This window comes from Coenobita brevimanus, chromosome 98 (genome assembly GCF_032717465.1).
Source record: "Coenobita brevimanus isolate Jiangsu-jjx chromosome 98, ASM3271746v2, whole genome shotgun sequence".
NCBI lineage: Eukaryota > Metazoa > Arthropoda > Malacostraca > Decapoda > Coenobitidae > Coenobita > Coenobita brevimanus.
In genome coordinates, this window is record NC_137051.1 from 981,885 (window position 1) to 1,005,639 (window position 23,755).

The 23,755-nt window shown below is 39.1% G+C and overlaps 2 protein-coding genes across 2 annotated transcripts in view; one reads left to right on the top strand and one right to left on the bottom strand.

Annotated features, from left to right (window-relative positions):
- The first annotated feature begins 365 nt into the window (after positions 1 to 365).
- LOC145414058 (uncharacterized) lies at positions 366 to 7,027 on the top strand. The gene is made up of 4 exons (XM_080283620.1): positions 366 to 1,624; positions 3,903 to 3,971; positions 5,739 to 5,828; positions 6,951 to 7,027. The coding sequence occupies exons 1-4, from the start codon at positions 635 to 637 to the stop codon at positions 7,008 to 7,010; spliced, it is 1,209 nt and encodes a 402-aa protein (XP_080139746.1). The 5' UTR covers positions 366 to 634; the 3' UTR covers positions 7,011 to 7,027.
- A 1,781-nt stretch (positions 7,028 to 8,808) lies between these two features.
- The window catches only part of hlk (hulk), a 74,162-nt gene continuing 59,215 nt past the window's right edge, over positions 8,809 to 23,755 (bottom strand). Inside the window, exons 32-37 of the mRNA XM_080283673.1 lie at positions 20,990 to 21,133; positions 15,383 to 15,457; positions 14,345 to 14,452; positions 13,641 to 13,781; positions 13,254 to 13,433; positions 8,809 to 12,326 (exon numbers count right to left, since the gene is read on the bottom strand). Coding sequence (XP_080139799.1) covers positions 12,154 to 12,326; positions 13,254 to 13,433; positions 13,641 to 13,781; positions 14,345 to 14,452; positions 15,383 to 15,457; positions 20,990 to 21,133 — 821 coding nt within the window. The 3' untranslated portion in view covers positions 8,809 to 12,153. The remainder of the gene's footprint in view (positions 12,327 to 13,253; positions 13,434 to 13,640; positions 13,782 to 14,344; positions 14,453 to 15,382; positions 15,458 to 20,989; positions 21,134 to 23,755) is intronic.

A 23,755-nucleotide genomic window follows, 5' to 3' on the forward strand; every position in this document is an offset into this window, starting at 1 on the left:
CACTTCACACATCAACACAGTCTCGTGCTGGACCATCTCAGTGCCCTCCTGGACTCCCTATCCCCCCGTGCTAAGGCCCAAAAGCGACCTATTCACGGCAGAAGAAACGTAGTGGACAAACACTTAAAAATAATCATGGCATTTTTCAGCTCGGACTGAAAATAAAAAAGTACCGGTACTCACGGAATTGTGACCTCGATATAGTGGAAATACCTAAATACTTACAACATACGTAATTTCGAAAAAAAAAAAAATCTGAATATAAAAAAACGTGGAATTTTGACCTCAAACGACTGGAAATATTAATTACTAAAGGAACATACACCTGGAATAAATGAAAATACTAATGGCATTTTTCTCACAGCATTTATCACTTTCGGTCACTGACAACACTCGTGGCATTCTACCTGGGATCACTAAATATGCTAGTGGCATGTTCTCCCTGCATCACTGAGCAACATAAATAAATAAATAAACAACTCTGCCTGCTAGGATTCATCTCAGGTGAATAAAAAGGCATCGTGTCAGCCTAAATGAAATACCAGAGTGTGTCTATAGAGGAGTATGGGTTAAGGGATCAGCACACCAGTCTTTACTTAATTTCCCGTCATCTTGAACAACGAGAGCTACCATCATGTTCCCCAACAGCCCCACCACCCTGGCCGACCTCCCCGCCATACCCATCGACTTAGAAAGCTTCGCCGTCCGCACCTACCCGACGCCCTTCGTGCACATCGAGCGGTGGAGCATGGTGTGGGGCTGCCTTCCCATTTCCTACAGCTACCCCGACAGGTGCTGGAAACTCTCGCCCTTCCTCACACTATGGGTCCTGTGCGGGATAGGCTTCAACGTCCCCTGCTTCTACGACTGCCTCATGTCCTCTGTCAGTGGGGACAACAGCATCACCCTCTACGTCATGATACTGATCGTCTTCGTCATGAGTCTGTCTGCTGTAGCCACCCACGTCCTCTCCCTCGTCTACTACAAGAAGTGGTCGGATTTCCTTGACTGCTGGATGAGGTTTGAGAGGAAGTTCCCCACTCTAGCAGCCGGTGTGCACTCCTACAAGCTCTCCGTCCCGCTCTACGTCAGCTTCGTCGTGTGCATGATCTTCTTCGTGGTGAACATCCTGAACGAACTGCGCTTCAACCTCATCAACAACGACGGGATAGGCAGGATGTTGTCGCTGGTCTACGTCTATGTCATCTACAGCTTCACCCTCTCGACTCCCATCCTGTGGGTGATCATGGCCTCCAAAGTGTTCACCCTCTGCCTCCTCCACATCAGGAAAGAGTTAGAGTGTATACTGGAGTGTGCCAAGTTTGGAGTCCACGGCCACTCCAGCATCCAGAAGTGCATCGCGGCAGGGGACATCAGCCTCCTCCAAGATGCCGTTTTGGAGTTACGACGGATAATCAGGGCCTTCAAAGCCATTATGGGACCTTTTTTGTTAGTAATCGTCCCCCACCACATCATTTCCCTCATCTGCTTCCTGTACTGGACCCTGGTGTCTATCCTGGACTACTCTGACTGGTATTTCCCGCTAAGCTTCGGTCTGCTCTCCATCCAGGCTATCGCTCCTATCTTCTGTGGTGCCATCTACAGCGAGGAGATCCAGATTCAGGTGAGGGGGATTCTCTCTCTCTTTCTCTCTCTCTCTCATCATCATCATCATCATCATCATCAATCGTATTCAGCATCAATCATCATCATTATCATCATCATACTACAACTCTCATACTTTCCCACATTCACATTCAAGAACGAAACCAAGAATAAGGTTCCTTAATGGCATTATGGAAACGAATGAGAGACGACAGTAAGCTTCAGGCACAGTATCTACCTCATGTGTTGTGCCACAAGAGTTACGAGACTGCTTTCAACACAAGTGCTGGGTGGTGGGATCACAAAGAGCTTGTTACACCAATAACATGGGTTTTACACACCTTGACTCCTTTACGACAGGCTCGGGTAATAAAACTGTTTTTACTAAAAATAATATAAGAACAACAACAACTATAATAGTAATAATAATAATCATCGTCATCATCATCATCATCCGGACCTCCTTTCCCACCCAAGGGCAGGGTGAGGAGTAGCAATGTCCAGACAGCACAAACTTGCCCAATCCAAATAGGCCACACTTCCATTCACTCATCATTCAAGCCCCCGGAATCCTGGCTCTACCAGATACGCCAAAAACATTCACCACATTCTGCAGCTTCACACAAACGTATCCGATTGAGTCAATCAGATAATAATAATAATAATAATAATAATAATAATAATAACGTGGACATAATAAAAAAACAAAAAATACGGCCGAACCAATGATTCCTGATATTCATAACGTTTCACTGGTGCACAGACCTGGTTCTCGTAATAAAACAGTCATGCAAGTACCCGGAAAAGCCGACGGGGGCTCCCCAGTGTGGCGCAAAATGGTGACCCGCAGAAAGTCACTCCACAATACACACTGGAGGGCCACTCAAGCTCACTCCTCCGCCACTGCACGCCACTCAGGGCACACTCCACCACAATAACCTCTGACCCGGAAGACTGAGAAGCCAAGAGAGACACAAACACAGGAAATCTTCTGCATCCCCACGCCACGGCAGGAGACTCTAACGGCAACTGCAGATCAAGCCAGAGTTAGCTCTAAAATGACTTCCTTAATTTTGTCACAGGTACCCCTAAATCGTTTTCTATACTACCTTTAATTAGAACCACGTCCTCTTCCTCCTCCACTTCTTTTCCTCTCCCCCTCCTCTTCTTCCCCCTCCTCCTCCTCCCTAGAAAAAAGCTGCGCGTTACCCACTCTCAGCTAAGCTAGTAATAAACGAGGAAGAGGCACAAACTGGGTCGTACTCTAACTAGCTTTGAAGATTTCGTAACAAATCTTCCTTTTCGATTTAGCTATTCTGCACACTGCACCTTGTATCCTCTTGCGTGTTACTGATGCAAAGTATATCGATACTGAAATTCACTGGGAACGCTTGGAGATATGGAGTGAGTAAACAAGTAAAAAAAATCCGGATCTCAACCAAAACGTAATCGGCTGTTCACTGAGCCACACTCTATCCCTCCAAAACATTTCAGCAAAATCTTTTCAAACGACATATATGACATCCAAGAGATGGTTGGTGTGTAATATGAAAAATAAATCGCTAAGGAAAAGGCGCTATGACTACCCCCGTGCCACCCAGACTACGGCCCATTATCGTACATTTCCCTTTAGATTTTCGTGAAGCCTTGGCCGACACGGGAACCAGGAGAGGGTGATAACATCCGCGTATGGGCTGTTTTCTTAACGACACATATTATGAAGCTAGTATTATCATCATCATCATCACCGTCATCATCATCACGGTCTTTCTCATCACTGTCATTATCACCACAGAAACACAAAACAAACACATAAAATAGGCTTCCAAATAAAATGTCACTTTAATTCCAGTCTAGCAATAAATACGTTAATAAGCAATATATATATATATATATATATATATATATATATATATATATATATATATATATATATATATATATATATACCTTGCAAAAATTCGACAAGAACGTATACAAAAGAAATATGAAAAAAAAAAAACATTGAAAATGGGTGAATACAATTCATATACGATGAATAAAATACCAAAGGGTGAATAATGTGGTTGAGTGAATAATATACCTATGGATGAATAAAAAAGCTAATGGGTAAATAAAATACCTAAGGGTGAATACAATACCTAAGGGTGAATAACATATCTAAGGGTGAATAATACCGGAAAGCTGAATAAAATATCTAAAGAATAAATAAGACTAAAATATAACACAGCCAAAGGGTGAATGAAATAACTTCAGGTAAATACAGTACCTAACGGGCTAACTATTCCCTGTTACAGAAGGACTCCTTGATCGAGCCCCTCCTGAGACTGAAGGGAACCATGAAGGAGCAGGAGGCCAAGAACAGGGTAAGTCAAAAATCAAACCACAAGCTGTATCTTCGTGGTTTTTGCAGACTCCCTAACACCCCCCCCCTCCTTAACCAGTAGCCTATACAGTATGGTTCGAAAATTCTCTATTTTGTGTATTGCGGGGAGAAGCGCAGATATTTAGGCTGCTTCGTGAAAATAGCAATTAAATTTGCAAAAATAGATGTAAAGCAGTAGACCCTGAAAAGTTCGCAAATCTTTAAGGATGTATAATACAATGATGCACGGTAGACAGTGGTAACACTAACTGGGCCATTCACACAACACATCTGAATTGCTGTACGTAATAATGGATCACCCTGTATTTCTGTGTAATGCAGGTTTAGGCCCACAATATTAAATAAAGATAACATCACTGAACGGATAATAAAGTACCGGTATACATGATTTGAGCTACAGCTTCCAAACCCAACAAGACCTCTCCCTTCACTCCTTTCCGTCAACACTCCTCCCCTCCACTGACTTGCAACCGTCCCTCTTCACCCACCCCACCCTCTGCCCTCTAAACATCTTATCCCCCTCACAACCATCACTATGCACAAAGAAAGAGCAACCTGTCATACCTGTGTGTAAATCTACGAGCTCCAATGCATACAATTTCCAGTTACCGGTTTATTTTTCCTTCAAACATGTGTAATTTAATCTAACTTGACCTAACCAACCCTAACTTAATTCAACATAATCTATTCTAACCTAACCGAAGACTTGAACACATAAAGGTTTTACAGAATAAACCTGTTACCCCCTCGGGAGACCAATGACAGTGTAAACAAACCTTAGAGGAATATTGTAATAATTAAAGTACGGCTTATGTTATTGTGAATCCATATTTTCTTTATATCTTATGTTGATCGTGATCTTGAGTTTATGTCCTACATAACTGTGAGGTTGATTCACTAGCAAATGCAGCTGTCATAATCTTACCTCCGTGTCCCACCTTTGAGCATCGTTTTGTTGCAAGCATTCATACATACAGCCCACAACCTGTTCTACTTAATTTTCGATAGGGTCCTCTGGAATGTGGTCTTGACTGCACATAATTTTAATGTAAGGACCATTCTAACTTGTGATACTAGCCTACAAGCAGATTCAAATTATGCCGTTGACCAATTACACATACCTTCGCCGTGGCCTGTCAAATTTCAATTTTCCAAGTGTTTCGTAGAATCTCGGCTAATACTTCATCCACATGTCTGCCAACACCGATCTTAACTGTACGAATTCACTAACACTAACCGTGTTTCTTGTCACCGATAAGATAATCAAACGCTTTCCAAGGACCGAACCACACGCCAACTCCCGTCAAACTCCGCATGTATGCACGGGGGATACCGACTTAAAACATGCAGACGATATAGGATTTAACTTCAGTACTTATAATTTGCAAGGAGAAATATCTAAAATTGTATGCTTATTTTTTTTATTACTAACACAATTGCTAATCTAAGTAAGCTCGTAGATAAAAACAAGTTGTACAAGTATACTGTTTCATTTTGATTTTTCTCCATTTTGTTTATGTTCTCCGTTACCTAATGTCTCTACAGTATTGTTCTCTCAACCTTTATTTTTCCCCTAACTATATTTACCGTTTATTTCCATTTCATTTCTCATGTCTCTTAATTTCATTATCCGTTGCCGTGTTTTGCTACGCCGTCTTCCTTCACTGTCTACTACCTTATTCTACCCTCCATTTGCCCCCTAATCTCTTTTCATCTCTTCCCCCTCCCTTCTCTCTCTCTAATTTAGATGGCGACATTGATCGACCACGTGACTCGTATGGACGCCCAGATAGAAGGTCAAGGGTTCTTCATTCTCAACAAGAGTATGGCGACCACGGTAAGTCCATATAAGATAATCAATGCAGTGCGTAAAGTTAGTGATTAAGCTATCATTATGAGCATTTATTTCATCAATGTTTGACCTGAGAAGCCAAGTACTGTAGGTACGAGTATACTGTATAAACATGTATAGATAGAAAGAAAGGCGTTTCCAATCAGTAAGAAAAGTGGGGAGGGGGAGAGGGCGCAAATAGACATTAGGGAATGTCGTTGTAAAAACTTGTAATTAACGAGAAATATCAAGTCATCTGCAGTAAAGGGGAGTGCCACATTACACTGCTCATACTTTTTTTTTTTTTTAACAACGGAACAGAGGAAGGAAAAACAAATTAATTGAAAAAACAGTCCATAAACCAGAATACAGGTGTCATCCATTCATAAAAAAAATCTGCAACACTGCTGGACTTGAACAGCTTTAGGTTGAAGTCTGTGGGGGAACTACTCTGAGGAGGCGAGTTCCAAAGAGATGCAGCTGGGGGAACAAAAGAACTCTAATAGGCAGAAGTTCTGCAATATGGCAGTGTGACAGTCCAGTCATCCTTGGTCTCCTCCCTCTTTCCTGCTGCACATCACTCACACCCTCCCAGTCAGCCCCTCATTCTCTATTCTCTCCACATGGCCAAATCATCTCAGAGTATTTCTCTTAACATTTTGTCACATCCACAACACCACAGTGCTCCTTTACTTCCTCATATGTCTGTCTGTCTCTCCCATTTACTCCACATGCTTCTTAAATGGCTCATTTCCACTGCTTTCTTGACATGTCCTTCCAACAGGGTCCTTGATTTATTCATGGTAAATAATGGGAGAAATGGCGTTCCCCCGAGCTAGACCCTGTACTGGATCACATAGCCCTGCTAGGTTACAGGAGTGCGCTACCACTCCCAGCACGGCAGTCCTGGGCGAGGTTCAAACTCGCAATCCCCCAATTAGCCTACGAGCTTGATGCTCTACCACTGAGCCACTGTGCCCCCTCATGGTAAATAATTGCTGTCACCTCCTCGCTTTCACTCTCATCCACACTTCTTTTTCTTCCCTCTCATCACCATCATCATCCAGGCCACTTTTCCTTCCCTTCCCTATTGCAGACATATAATTTCACCTTTGTATTCTCTTGCAGGTGGTGAACACAGTTGTGACATACCTCGTAGTGCTGATACAGTTCTATGGCAGCGGCTAGATTACCACTCAGTTTTGATCACTGTGTAAATATAACGACTTTAAGTATCAGTACATTGTAAATAATTTCAGGAAAGTCATCCAACACTAGATATTAGTTTCAAGAGCTATGCTGTTTGATGGAATAAATATATAAACCTGTGTTGCCAGAGGAAAAGTGGGAATTCTCTATTTGGCCCAGTGGTAATGTGCCCGTGTATAAAAAACGGGGGCCCAAGTTCAGTTCCCAGTGTTTACCTAATTTAATTAGTTTCATAAGTCTGTACAGCAAAAATACTTTCAATCCAGTCTCATTACATTTCTATCAGTGGACCTGGTAGCTTTCCTGTGCTGGATGGATACCTGTATGCGTGGGTGTGGGTAGGTGTGTTTGGGAGAGAGAGAGAGAGAGAGAGAGAGAATCTACCCTTCAGTCTTGTACTTCAGAGAGTTAACTATATAATAATTACTGAACAGTATAGTACATTAGCATTACCACTTTCCTATACCTTGCCTTACGTATTACTTATTCAGTTGCCTACCATGCCACAATGTATTCATACACAAGGTTGTCACAGTTCAATGCCAGATGTTGGTCTGATTACTAATACAATGTCGTTCACCATTTTGGTGGTACAATACAATACAGTACAGTATTTATTATGCGCAAATGAACGATGTTTACTCTCCGTTAGGTTTGGAAATGAGTGGCCTGGCCCAACCCGATCATGACACTAAGCAAAGCTAATAACTTTACTCTTATGTAAAGCAGTGTTGAAATTATTTCTACATGCAATACATTCATTCAGTAAATTTTATATCAGAGGGAAACTGTGATAACATGGCACTAGCTTGCTTGTCACACTCTCACAAAGTGCACTTTACTGGTTCATTTTTGGAAAAATTTTCATTAAATACTGATGTATATAATAGTGTCATTCTGAGGTCACTTCTTGGATAAAATTATAAAAGAATCTGTCAAAGTTGGCCTAGTGGTACTGCAGTGCATCTCACAAATTAAGTATCCCCAGCTGTGCTTTCATCATTCACTACTGTACTGTGTAATTATATCATCTTCATAATCCCATTTCTCACCGTGTCACCAAGGAAATGACAGGTTGTTGTTGTTGTTATTGTGGCCCCATGGTCATCTGGACATGAACACTGTTGACTGCAGTCTACTCTTAAATGAGTTACCTGTACTTTAATTTTTATATAACATTTCAGCACCAGTGACAAAGTCCCTGCAAGCAAGAGGTTATGTGTGCTGATTAAGCCACATGTACCAAAAGTAACATAATTATACAGCTGTGTACAAAATGAAGATTCACACAAATCCACGGCCTCACATTTACAGGAGCTTTGCCCATTTGACTCAGCCCCTTCAGCCCTCTACTGTAAATGCATGTAGACAGAAATTTTAAAAAATATATATTTTACAAAAAAAAGTAAAAAACAGCCAGGCAATCATCAAATGAACATTACATATTAATTTTTGAAATATCAAATTGCAATACCTTTCAAAACAGTAATAATTAGCTAGTAGACTACTCAGTCCTAAAAAAAAATTATACTACTACTGTGTATGTACTGCAAGTACAAATAAATGAATAGTAGACAAAGTGATATACTGAACATTTTCACTACATAAATACCTGTATTTGTGTTAAAATATTTCTGTATCCTACAATATACTTTGAAACATACCAGCACTGTTAATTTCTCTAAAAACTCCTTTGCATAACCATTAAGTACTGGCTGCCACAGTTTACAATTCTAAACAATTATATACCATATGTGACTAGTGTAGACTGAAGAAAAAATACAGAACCACAAGATAAAATACAATACCATAACAAATATTTCTTTATTGTACATAAGTCAAAATGTACATAACAGCTCCACTGGCTTGGCTGTACGTGTCCAGCAAAGTGTAGGATCAGATGTTGACACGGAGCAATGACAGACGCAGCAAGACAACAAAGCTACATTCACTGGAAGCTGAACTGAGAGAGGGCATTGAGAGACAGAGAGTTTCAAGCTGACAGAATTGACAGGAAGAACTTACATACAGGGTCTACTGTACACAGGGATAATTTTAACCCCTTCAACATCATGACACTTTTAAGTCTATCCTTTTGCCTACAGGTGACATTATCCAACACTGGAAATGACTCATACTGAAGGGTGTATGAAAGCTTTATCTTACTGCTCCAGTCTGAAATGTTTCTCCCAAGCTGAACAAAGTTGTCTCAATGTAACAAGAATAAACAACATAATGCATCTCAGTACAGATGAGTGAAAATTTTCCAGCAATAACAAAGTGGTTTCAGTGAGTGTAAAATGAACATTAATCAGTATGGGATAAGTGAGCAGATTCATGAACAAGGTGCAGAAAAGTGAAATTGTATCTAATACTGTAGCATGAAGGCAGTTTTCTTTCAAAATTACTAATAACACTCTTTGAATGGGCTCTGGTAAATTGCTTTTCAGATTTTTATACACTTGGCTAGGCATATAATTATATATCATAGTAGTACAAAGACAGTTTGTACTCACTCCCTTGATTTTCTGGGCAAGTTACAGTATCTATCTACATATTACGGTTAACTCTTTCTGCCTGGTAATGCATTTTTTACTTTAGTTTTGCTGCCTAAAGACAACTTTATTTCAGTTCAGGGGTGACCTGTTGTAGTGAAGGGGTTAAATGAAGGCTAGATCTAGTCCCCTCCAGTAAAACATTTCTCCTAATCTGAATATAACTGCTTGGTGGTAACAAGGACAGAATAAGATGTCACTGTTGTGGTTAAATTGTTTAAAAGTGTACACCTCATTTGTCAATTACCAATTGTGGGCCTCTTTGACACCCAAACAGAATACTGGTATTAGAAAAGTTTTTCATAAAAGTTTTCACAGCTTCTATTCTAATGGAAAAACAATGATGGAGAACTTCCATGTTACATAACTTTCTGATCAGCTGTGTTCAACACAGAAAGAATTGCAGAGTTGTCTGTCACTAAAAAAAGCTATACATTAACTGAAAAAAATCACAGTATCATCTCTACAGTAAAGAGTATAAACTTGCTACTGACACTTCTTTAACAGCAGCACTGCTAAGGATAAATTTCCTGCCTTCTGAGTTTCATACCAGCATCTTGTAATCACCACATCTGTGACATGTCAGACATAATGACCAATGACAAACAAATTTTGAAAGCATGAAACTGGGAAGTTGATGCCTCCATCCCTAACACTCTGTGAAAATCGTTTTGATTAAATAAGTTTAGAACAGATTACCCTGCAATAATGATTTGGATACTGGAACTGCTCTGCAAGCTTTTTTTTATTCATTTATTTACAACCCAAGTCCAAACCAAAGCAATGTCTTCCTATATATTGCTGACGTTATCTTGTGACCACATGAATGAAGTGAGTTTTATGAGCTCACACTGTTCATTCATGACTTTGGTACATTATCCCCATCAAACCAATGAAGTCATTTGTTTTATTCTTGCTACTGCCCCACAATTTCAATCAGCTCTGGCGAGATATCTGTAAGTGACAGGGATGATGAGGCTCTATCTAGCCCCTCCAGTCTGAAGTCTCCCCAAAACTGAATGCAGTCATCAGGTGGTTGCAAGAACAGTACACAAAATACATCATTACAGTGAAAGGGTTAAAGATATATTGCACTACATATTACGTTCATCGGAGCTTCCATACTTGGCACATTATGCTTCAATAAATAGCATTGTTAACATAAAACACCATGTACATATCCGGCACAGTATATTCACATCTGGGAAGCATCTGGTATTGTAATCTATGAAAGATAAATTTAAACACTGTAGAAAATTCACCATCAAAGCCTCACCAAGACGTGACACTAAAAAATAATGAGACAATAAACAAACACCTGAAACTGGCATTCAGTACATGTTCCTGATATCACAATTCAGCAATTATTTATTATACGAATTGCAAATTAAGACTTTTTCCATCTTTTACATCTGATTTTACACACTCACACTCACTCAGCATAACTGTCTAGATACAGTTACAATATTATTATAGTCTGGCTGAGGAGTAAGCTCTTCTTTACACATATAAAATAAAACTGTACTATCCACAGAGACAAACAGATGCATTACGGTAACAAGTCCAGGTTATCACAATAGCAACAAGGCACTGACGCTTAACAGTAAGAGTCACATTCTAGATGGCACAGATGGCTTTGCAGCAACTCTTCCTTAACAATTTACTTTGTATATAACACTTTAATATTCTCTCATATATCAAGTATATTGTTTTAATATCAACATATGGTGCACCAATAATAAACATGAGGATATTAAGATGTTATGTGCAAACTTGGTTGCCATAGATGTGTTACAAAATCTCAAATGCCATTTAAAAGATGACCCCAAGTCATGTAACTGCGGACGTATCCCAACCGCATTGGTGGCAACAACTGATTGACAGAGTCAGTCATTTCAAATTATTAATGATCTTGATCAGACTAACTCTTAGCATGTTATTGTTTTTAGTACTGTCTGCTATATAATTATCATGACAATGGATGACTATAAAAAAAAATAAAAAAAACTATTAATTCATCTAAAATAACTACACAAAATTGTCTGATTATAACTATTACTTACCATATGTAAGATTTTGTAAAAATCACAGTGATTTCCCCTCAAGCAGCACTTTATATAGACATTATGTTGTTTTAAGTATCATCATCATCATCATCATCATCGCTTTAAAAAAAAAAAAATTATGTTTTGTCTAATATGAAACTGCATACTAATGATGTGATCAGTGTATAAGTTGTACTGTATGTAATCTGAATTAGGCTGCAGTTTAACATTACACTATTATAAAGTACTGTTAACAGCAATGTCTATATATAATTCTACCTTCTTTGGCTGTGTTATCTATATATCAGTACAACACTATACTGTACAATTAGTTCTGATTACAAAACTCTTGACAATAATGTAAGTTTGCAAAAATGGCTTAGGTTAAGTAAAACCTTGCAGCAGATGTATGGAGCATCACAGATAAAATCTACTGGTAAGTGTGCATAGGCATGGCCATGTTACAACAGTTTTAAGTAGAATCTTGGAAACTGACTTATGATAAAATCGATCCTAATGAAATCACGCAGTCTTCTGGTGTGCGGGTCCCCTAAAGCAGAAGATGAGGAAAAGTGTGTACATAATGAAGGCAAGAGTGATGGCCGCAGTGGCGTACATGAACAGGTTCAGTTCTGGGTGTTTGAACCGGTTCTTCTGTAGCCAATCCAAAACCTCCTCCTCTGCCAACAGGTCTCCTGCAATGGCAATGGGATATGCATCATCATTACCTGTATCATCATCCCAACATATTTTTCCCACCTTTGGATGGAATATGGTGGGGTCCATAAAGCAAGGAAACAGAAAACATAACGGGGAGAACTGACAGACACTATGCCCTGTGAAATGAGCCACACAAAACATGGGTTATTTCTTAGTTACCACACTCTGTCTACTTTAATCTGGCTGAAGCCTGACTGACTATTATATAAACAAACAGACTTGTCAGTACTTTTTAAAGCAATATTATTTAATCTTGCCCATTCTGGAGGGGGGAAAGTACCTCTGAGAGTTGAAAATTCCAAGGTCAGAACCAAAGATGCCCAGGTTAGAACCAAAGCATGCCCTGATAAGAACTGAAAAATACTAAGTTAGGATTGAAAGATACAGCCTTCATGGACAAGTTAAGTCCCATTAGGATCGGTTTGTACTATTCTTATTAAATGATCCTTCAACCTGGGCTTAAGTTAGGACTGAGGAATAACAAATTACTAAAAAAGTGTCTAGATTAAAACCAAGGGATACCTTGGTTAAGACCAAAGAATTCTCAAGTTGGAACTGATGGACAGGAGTTTCTCAAACTAATCAGCTCCTCTACGATTTGGCTTGTGTGGCTCATATTTCCAGTTCTTAATATTTTCTTCATTCTTTATTCACACCACCCCCATTCATATGCCTCTTCATCCCATCCTTCTGCATCATCCTTGGTCTCATCCTTCTCACACACATACAGTACATTCTCCTAGCAAACTTCTCATACTCCATTCTCTTCACATGGCAAAATCATCTCAGGGTACTTCTCTTTACACTTTCCAGCACATCCACATCAACACCACAATGCTCCCAAACTACTCATTTGTCTATCTGCCTCTCCACATTACCCCACATACTCCTCTCGGTCTCACCTCGGTATATACTGGGGAAGCGTCTGCGGAAGTACACAAGTGCTGGCAGCTTCTGGATTCCATATTTCTTGGCATATCGAATGTCCCGAATCTTGACAAAGGTGATGTCGAGGTCATCAGTCTCATCATCAATCTTCTCAAGCTCAACCAAGACCTCTTCACACTTGGCATTGTCTTCATCTGTTTGAGGGAAGGCAAGATGGTCTAATGAGTTAAGATGGCCCAACTGGATGTGGCCCATTAGGGTTTAAGACCAAGGAGTGGCTAGGATTTAATTCACCCCCTATTGAACCATATGCAGTACAGTAGTTGGCAGGATTTACAAAAATCAATAAATTTAAAAATAAGTATAGTACTGACAATAATAGAAATAACTCTGCAACTCACAGAAGTAAACCGCCACAAAATCATTCTCATCCAGCAGTTTCTCAAGCATCTTGCGGTTGACCTCCTCGATCTCATCTTTAATCTCAAAGACATCTTGGGAAGTCAGCCACTTGAACACCTTCTCCTCATCTAATAAGTCACCTGTAGTGGGAGGAAAAGTTGTGTTTAGAAGGGCTGTTTTTTATTTTTTTCAACTAAAATTTATCAGCTAATATTATCTTAAAAACCAATGCACAACCTGAAATGAGTCCTTCAGGGGAATATTATGATCTCACCATCCCACATATAATACTGGTGGTCATTTAATGAGGACAGTACAACCCACAGTTTTCAGTACTGCTGTGATTACTGTATGTTTTAAAAAGAATAAAATTATAATCATCATCAACCCACATATCAAAATTTCCAAATGTGCAACAAATAATCCACACTCTCATGAACGGAACACAAACCCATCATCTACCGAAATGGACAGCTGTCCTATCAGTTCATGAAGCAAACTTTACACTGCAAAACTTCACTTACCTCACACTGTCCCAAGTAAGACAGCTCCCTTTTTCCACTTAATACTACATGTGCTTCAATGGTGGGTAAAACAGAAATTACCAGACACTTTATCATATGTCTTTAACAATAGGGGACATTAAGAAATCACACATCCTGTATCATATATGCATAGTGTTATGGAAAGTCTTATAACCAACCATCATAAACAAGTGGAATCTTCTTCCTGAAGTAGACGAGGGCAGGCGTGTGCAAGATGTTGAAGCGTTGGGCTGCATCAGGATCATTGATTTTCACAAAGTCAATCCCTGGCAAAAAGAACAGGAGTTTAGGGCATTATGAACATGTTGGTATCTCAGTGAAATAGCAAAAGGGTAACTGCTGATCCCATTTTGCCTCCTGAGCGTAGAGGACCAAGGCTACACTACTATAATCTAGAATATTAAGGACTGGAGACTAACCTATGCCCTTGTTGCATTATACTCTCTCTCTATGTATGTGTATATTTAACCCATTTGATCCCAGAGCTGCTGGGTGAGCCATTGCGCTGTGAGGGGACTAAGCATACCGCCCTCCGCCTATTGGCTCATAGTCGTGAAGCTCATAGGTCCCTACTTGGGGTTCCCTACTTAAACAAGATTTGAAATTTCCCAGTTCTGTCCAATACTCTGGACGCTGGGCTCCAATAGGTTAAATATATATACCTGTATACTGTATATATATATATATATATAAATCTAGTCAACTCTATGACTCAAACCATACCACATACACTACAGCCTATTCCTATCCAAGAGCTCTACCACCAGACCAAAAGGTATGCAAATAGAAATATATATAAAGTCAATCATGATCCTGAACTGATGGACAGGTATGAACTTGTCAAATACCGTATAAGAAAATGCTAATTAAAATGTTACAGTCCTGCTACATCACTGCCTACAATCAGAGGATACAAACAAACAGAGTGAAACTGAGTACTGTACAACAGAGAGAGAGACAAGAATAATGGAAGCGAACTGGGAAGGAAAAAAAGATGACAAAAATATCTTTTTACTACTACCTGTACTTTATATTACTGTATTTAAAATCCATCTGAATCTATAAGTGACACCTTTATACTGTACTGTATTAAATAATGACTAATCAACTTCAAGTCCTATAAAATGACACACATGAACAAAAATATAAGGCAAAATATATGTCTCAGGTGAAAAGAGAGCACTGCATCTACCTACCAAACATGTCCACTTCATCATCAATATTCTCCAGCTCCTGCAGCACCTGCTCACACTCGTAGCAGTCGTCCTCATCTTTCAGGGCGGTGGGACAATGAGGAAGGGTAGGAAAGAGAGGGTAAAGGAAAGGGCAAGGCAGGAGGAATGGGGATAAGAAAATGGGAAAGAATTTATGAGGGAAAAAAAAAAAAGAAAATGAAAGGTACAAATAAATAGATTTAGGAGAAAAAGTGAGAAAAAACAAATTCAAAAGGACACAATGGGAAAGAATTTTAAAAGAAAAAAGAGAGCAAGAACAAAGATAGAAGAATGATAAGGAAAATTGAAAGATATTGGAAAGATGTATTATAAAGAGAGACAGGTTTGGAGAATAAGGGCAGATTGCAAAGGTCGAAGAGGCAAGGGAAATTAAAAGAGGACAAAAAAAAAAAAAAAAAAAAAAGCAAATAAATAAAAAAGTAATTATTACACAAAATACATGAGTGAAAGTGAAAGGTAAGGATGAGATGTGGGAAGGAGGTGAAACGAAAAAACAGTCGAGATTACAATAAATTCACAGCCTTCATACTGACATAATTGCAAATTACTTTTAAAATTAACCACAGATATAAGGAACAACGATGCAATTGACACTGTACTGTACTGTTACTATATATGACCTATTTCACATGCATAATTATATAGTACTTACTCATAATTATGTAAAAATAACACTAAAATTGAAGATTCTCGGTTTCATTTAGGCATAATTCTTGGTACATACAATAATAAAAGTTATCATGGAATTATAACTGGTTTGTTTTACTTGACAAAGATCCTTAACCCCTTCTCAGTTTGGATGATGGCTAGATGTAGTCAGTTTCTTTTTCTTTTCTTTTCTTTTTAAGATGTTGAACAGAGGAAGGAAAAACAAATTAAATTTTAAAAAATTCTATACACCAGTTATAAGTGTCCTCCACTGAAGGATAAATTTTACCAGTTACCAAGGACACTCACTCCTACCTCATAATTATAGCTCACCAATTTCACACAATCGTGATATAGTATTCAAGTTAAGTGGCCCAGTTCTATCAGATGAAAACAAACTGACTATAACAGTTAACAAATCCTCATGTGAATGATATTATTATTATTATTATTATTATTATTATTATTATTATTATTTGAGATTCTTCATAAGACAAAATAAATCATCGACAGGGAACAAGATGATAAAACATATGTTCAGTATGAGGGTTAACTTTAATATAAATGCTTGTAAACAGACTAACAAATTCTCACAACTGATTTTTTTCTCTCTATTGGTTCAATACCATATCCACTGAACATTTTCTTTCTGCTTACCAAAATTTTGAATCTTCACTTGAGAATTTATGCAACAATGATGAAATGAAGGCAGATGACAGAGAATTAGGAGGAACAATGATTATGATATACCTGACTGATTACCTGATAAAGAAAGGGAAATTATGAAAACAAAAAACACACTATGGTACTGCTATGACAAGCAGCTGAAAAACTGTTTTGGAAAAAGAATGCACCACAAAAACTAAACAGTGGAAAACCATCAAATCTCCATATTTATAAAGTACTACAGCACATGTATTAACATTAATACTTACATAAAAGGGTACACACAATAAAAAATATTATAACACTGAATTAGCACTGACTCATGCTTTATTACCTTCAGCACCACTCCACCACACTGCAAACATTTTAATTAGTACATATAAATTTTGCCTTACCTTCTGATGATGTACTTTATGTTCCTGCTACCTCCAATTATTTATTTTTAGCTCTGGAGAGACTTTTTGAACAAAGGGGGTTAGTCATAGCTTTCGTTAACCCATTTATATCAAGAAATTTCCCTTGAAGTAAAACTGACTGGGGGTAACAAGAATATACCAAAAACATTACATCACCAGACTGCAGGCTAAGTACAGTACCTACACACAACAAAGAAACAAATGAGAACCAGCATCATACAGTGTTAAATTACAAGGAAAAACATAAAACAAATATCTGGGCCTAGGAACACCAACAAAGCACCATAAAGCCAACTAAAATCAAAACAAGCAAGGGCATGAGCTGGGTACACCACTTAGCTGACAGACATCCAGGTGAAACTGTAATCTAGTAGCTACATGGACGTAGGCAACAAATGAGCATCGCTATCCGCCTTAAGAATGACTAATTATCTGCTGCAACTCTCTAGGACTCCAATCGTTATGACAAAGACGGCATGGCTAGAGGGGGTACGGTATTGACAGGCTGGTGAGTGGTGTAAGTCATATTTCAAGTGCACACTTCTTTCACAGTACATAGTAAAACTTTTGTTATATGTAGGGTTGCCAACATCTGTTGTTCCTGATTCATACACATTTTTTTCCAATGTAAACAACTGTTTGTAAGATAAAGTAAATATTACAATAGTTACACTATGAGTATATTACTCCTCTGTTCAAACTTTACTTGCAGCAAGATTATCAGTTATACTGATGATCATATGATAATACTATACTGTATTAACATAATTTGTATGGGAAATATACTTTGTTATACTTCCCACTTGTTCTTATTTGAAAGATCCTTCTTAATAATAATAACCCATATCTATATCATTAATGATTTCAGTGAACAACCACATGCAGTTACAGATAGATTGTGAAGATAAAGCAACATCCAACATTCCTATCTGTGTTGGACAACCCTACTGTAATTCCTCAAATGACATTACTGACTCAGTCTGTAGGTGTTGGTGCCTGAGAAGCTGAAACATGCCAGGCGGCCTAGCACTACTGGCACTGGCTGAGGAAGGGGGAGCGGAGGAGGGAGGGGGAGATGTCTGGACAGGGGTTTGGATGGGAGGGGGACGGACATTCTTTACTTACAGAAAAACACGGCAATGAAAGGCGACTCCTCCATGAGCCGTTTTAGCATCCTAATATTTACTTGCTCAATTTCGCCATCCAATTCACGAATCTGATCATCTGTTAGCCATTCCAGCACACTACCCTCGTTCTGCATATCTCCTATGTGGCAAAACAAATGACCAAACAGCATAAGTATGATTTTGCGTGATTACGGATTTCCACCAGCATATTATGTGTGTGTGAAACGGTCCAGGTGATACTGGCTTTGATAAAGGATGGGTAAGCTTAAGCTGCTTAGTTATTATACCTTGTCCACTTTAACTTGGCCCAAACTTGCCATTCCTCCATCATGAATGCTGAACTGTAACAAGATAATAAGACTAGAATATGATGCTTGTCACAAACAAGTGTTATGGAAAGTGTGTAGACCCACAATACTAACTTATTCTGCCACTGAGGTACAGGAAATAAACTGCAAAAGGACTATTATCTCTGCCAAGTTAAGGTGGATGAACAACAGGTAAACACAAGGGAGTAATCAGGATCAGTCTTCTGAAGATAAACAAAAATATAACACTGGCAGATAAAAATTAAAAAAGAAAAAAAAAACTCTGGGGAGGATGACGGTTGTTATCAAAAAGAGTTGAAAAAGTAGGGTACATGATAACATTAATATTTAGTGACATACTCTCCATCTGTCTACCATCATGCTAAATGAAGGACATTCATGCAAATTAAACTCAAATGACTCTATGTTATTTATTCCCACGTAAGGAAAGGTGAAACGGACTTTATGGTCTGCATAAGCAGTTAAAATGCTTAATAAATCCTGTAAGGTCTGACAGCGCTTCCGAGAGTTGTAGCAGCAACAGCATAAAAAGAGATGGGCAGACATGGCTTGGAAGTATGGAAACTGAAGCAAATGGACTCCACAATACTATGACTGGACATTAAGCTTTGCTGGCTTTAAGATTTATTCACATTACTCAAGTGTTTATCTCTGATGTTTAAGAGCTAGTGCCAGTTACAGAGGAATGTCATAACCTAGTGCATCACCACATTACTGTATATGATCACCAGTATTCTTGTCTTTATTAAACCCTATGGATTTGAAATAACTACTTTGCATTTTATTTTGTGTAACATTGGTCAATTCTTCTATACTCAAGAAAAACATTGGGCACTAGTAATATTAAAAAATATCATAAAAAACATTTTGTTCTGAACTAAGTCACTCTCATTTTTTTTTCCAGCTTACAGTGGCCAATTTGCTCTAAGTCAAAGAAACATCTCAGAGCCAAGTGTCAAGTGGAAGTGGAACCCAAATGGCAGTGATGAAGAGTCCATTATACTCCATGTCTCCAGGGTGACTGGTCAAGGTTGTAGGGGAAGAGGGGAGGGTGCAGGGAGGGGAAGGGATGTACTCACAAAACAAGGCTGCCAGGTAGGTGGACTGTTCGACAAGTGTGTCCAGCATTGCAGGATTTACGTGTTCAATTTCATCAATTAACTCGCGGTTTTCATCATCAGTCAACCATTCCAAGAGAAATTGTCCACTCTTTATTTCACCTGAATGAGAGAACGGGGAGCAGTGGTGAGGGGGAAAAAAAAGTGTCAACGAAACATGCTGGGGAGGGGAACAAACCACGTGAAGGTTGGAAACAGCCAAACAAGACACTGTACTTGAAAGCAATATCTGGTATTCCTCAGTAGAGAAAACCATGGGCCAGAGACATCCATCATCTTCCACTGGCTTCCATATCATCTCACTTTGAACTAACCCTACTCTCACCCATTTTTGTTTTGTTTTGCCTTAGAATGAGTGGACAGTTCACTGGTCTTGGCTTTCTCTGCTGGGAGGGACACCAATTATTACTTTTCAGTGTACACAGTGGATAACCATAACAGAACTTCAGGGTATCATGATACATTCAGAAAAGGAATGTATTACTGATTTGGATATACTTCTGACACCAACAGTCTTAGTATGTGCACCACACAATGTGTCAGCTTTCTCAAGTCTCTCAGTTATCTTTCTTTTTGTATAATGTAGTACTTCAAACGTATCAGGTGTTCCCAAAATGCCCAAATGAAACATGGTAGAGCATATAAAACAAATCTGCAACAGAAGATAAAAAACCCACCCATCACACAAATCAGAACAGCAACTCTGGAAGGGGGGGAATAAATCACCACAAACCACATGCCATTTCTCACAGGTGGAGGGATGGAGTGGGAAATTGCAAGAGATTAACCCCTCCATTCTGATGATGTTTCTTTTTTATGTTTTTTTTTACTGCTACCACCAGCTGATTATATTCAGCTTTAGAGACAACTTTCAAATTGGTAGAGTTATATACACCCCTCAATAACCCTCACTTATGAGATCTCCTGTATCCTGAATTAAATCATCTGCAGGCAGCCACAACAAACTATAAAAATACATCACCAGATGCAGGGGGTTAAAACAGCTCATACAAGTCTTCTTGAGGGTGACTTTTCCTGTAAATTAACTTGGGATACTAATGTTCAAGATCAGGAGCTTTGAATGAAGATAGGATATGGCGGCCCAAACCGGCACTGTGCTGCGACAGGTAAAAAGTTACTTTCAAATGCATCCCTCCTTGCTTACAAAAACAGCAGTTAAAGGGATAACAGTCAACTGACTGCTCCCCTGCTTATAAAAACAGCAGCCAAAGGGTGTTAAAGTCTACTGATTGGGCCTCCTTACTTATGAATACAGCAGCCACAAATGGGTTATACTCTACTAATTGGTTGAGCATTTTCCTATTGACTTCTTCAAGGGTGCCCTGCAACTCTCGATTATCATCATCGATTAGCCACTCGTAGACACTTGACTCCACAGTGAGGTCACCTGCAGAGTGGGGAATGCAGGTAATCCAAGAATAACATGACCTCGTCAAGCATACATTTATCCACTGTACAGTGTAGCTCGATGATGGAGAGAGGCGCCTTTCCTGCAGTGGCACCGATATATTAGGGGGTTCTGCTGCCCTGTTATACAAATATCCATCTACTATCTCCCTGTCCCCTAAACTAGGATAGTGGCCTGCAGGAGAAAGGAAATTAAAACTGCAGTCCACTGGGTTCATGTCCAGATGAACCTGGGGTCATAACAACAACAACAACAGTGCAGCATAAGGTCATTGTTGTTATGCTGAAAATTCCCAAATGAAGCAAAAAAAGGGTGCAATAACCTCATTTCTTAGAAGGTTATCTCCTTAAGATGCATGTGAAAATGTTCTTGGACTTTTCATTTCCTATCAGAAGCTGACCACTGCTGTGATGCATCAGGCTGATTTCTCTTGGCGCAACCAGAGAACTGAGAGGTTGGGATGCCGAGGTACACTTCATGGTAAAATGGAGAATAGTCACCGAACCAATGGCAAGTTGAAAATGGGGAAAAAGTTTCAAACGATCCCACACAGACATCCACTGTAAAAATTTTTAATGGAATTCAGAATAAACTCCATTCAGAAGACTATGCAGAAACACTAAATACGAACATCCGGGGTGGAAATTGTCAAGCCTTAAATTTGGGGTGGAAATTTTCAAGCCTCACTGCTTCTGCTAGCCAATCAGAAAATAGTCTTACTTATGAACAGTGTTGCAATAAAGGGTTTGGTGGCAAGCATTGATTCCAGCATATTCACGTTCACCTCCTCTATATCACCTTCCAGTTTACGTTTATCATCATCGACTAGCCACTCGTAGACACCTGAGCGCACACTTACGATGTCATCTGAAGGAAACATCCATTAGGAGGCACAAGCCTGGGGTGTGGGAGGGGGTCATATCAGGAGAAAAGCGCATATGGAAAAACTGTACAAAAATGGAGGAGTCAACCATCAGATATAAATGCTCAAGAAGACACAACAGACATATTTACAACTTTGGCCCAATGGAGAAGCCAACCGTATGTATAGAGAGAAAGTAAAGAATGACAGGTCACTAAAAACAACTCTGAGATGTGAATTACACTAAATATAAGACAGAATACCACTTGGTGACTTTTCCAAAAAAGCCAAAGCTGTACTATACAAAAATTCCCTAAAAACCTAAACATTAACTAGGGGTACATCTGCATTCTGTGGAGGGCAACTGAATGAGTGTCTGGTTCCGGTAAATCAGGCAGGAGAGTCCACACCAAAATGCAGCCCAGCAAGAACTCAAGCAGTGGCCACTGGGGAGAGTTATTCAGTTAACCAATGATTCCTTTACACTCCTCTAAAGCTGCAACAAAACCTGAGACAATACCTGGAGCACAGCTAGGATTTAAAAAAAAAAAGGGGATGGGGACAAGCCTAATTATGGAGTGGTCCACGGAGAGCTCTTTAGTGGGAATCTGGGAGTTTCCTCTGGAAATTTGGGGTGGCCACTAGGGTAGCCAGACATATTACAAGGGCAGCCAATGCCATGCCAACCACCTCTCTGGCTATGGCATTGGACAACACATTCCACCATTAGAGTTCAAGTAGGATGAGATTTTGCTGTAGTCATTCATTATGTCAAGGAGAAAAAGGAATCACCGATCTAATTATGCACTGAAGTTGAAGGGGTAATGATAACAATCCCAATGGGCCTGTCTTACTGATGAACAGCACAGCCACTGGCTCAATGTTGTTAAGTTTTAACTCCAACATACGACCATTGACCTCCTCTATAATATCGTCAAGTTCTTGGTTCTCTTCATCCAAAAGCCAGTCACGCACCTCATCCTTGGCCATAATGTTGTCTGAGATACCAGAGCATTCAGAATGTATGTAAGTGATTTAATGATTTCATCACAGTTTATGATGAATACTGTTGTTACAGTTTTAATGTACACCTAAAATAAATCTGGTTTGGGTACCATGGAAAATAAACCTGAAACTCTTGATGCATTGGACCATCAACGCTGAGGTCTACATGTACAGTATTATGATCTGTGGATATAAGGATTCAGGATCACTTTACTTCTGCTTGCAGAGCACTGGGTCCACATTCAAATGAGCCTAGGGTCACAGCAACAACAACAAGAACAACAAGCTTACATTCTTCAAAAATTCAGTAGTAATCACAGGCCATTCTAAAGTATTCCTCATGGCTCACAGAGTTAGAACAAAAGGTTGCAAAATGTGCCATCCACTTTTTTTTTTTTCTGGAACAGAAAATCTTCAGCCATAGCTAACATTGTTATAAACTATTCAAATAAAAACTACTTGTTCTATTTTCTTAAAAAGTCTAAGAAAAACTAAAGCATACAAAAACAGTACTAATCACTCTAAACTCACCTTCTAACTTCTGCTACAGCTTCTAAAAATTACAGTACTGTATACTGATGCACTGTTACGTAAGGCAAAAGCTAATACTGGGGATCCGTGATTTCAGTTCTCAAGAAAGGCCAATACTGTATTTACCATAATGAGTGCTGACCTTGAGCAATATAAATCAAGCAATAGGCAACAACAGCTGCGAAGGTTGACATCTCATACTT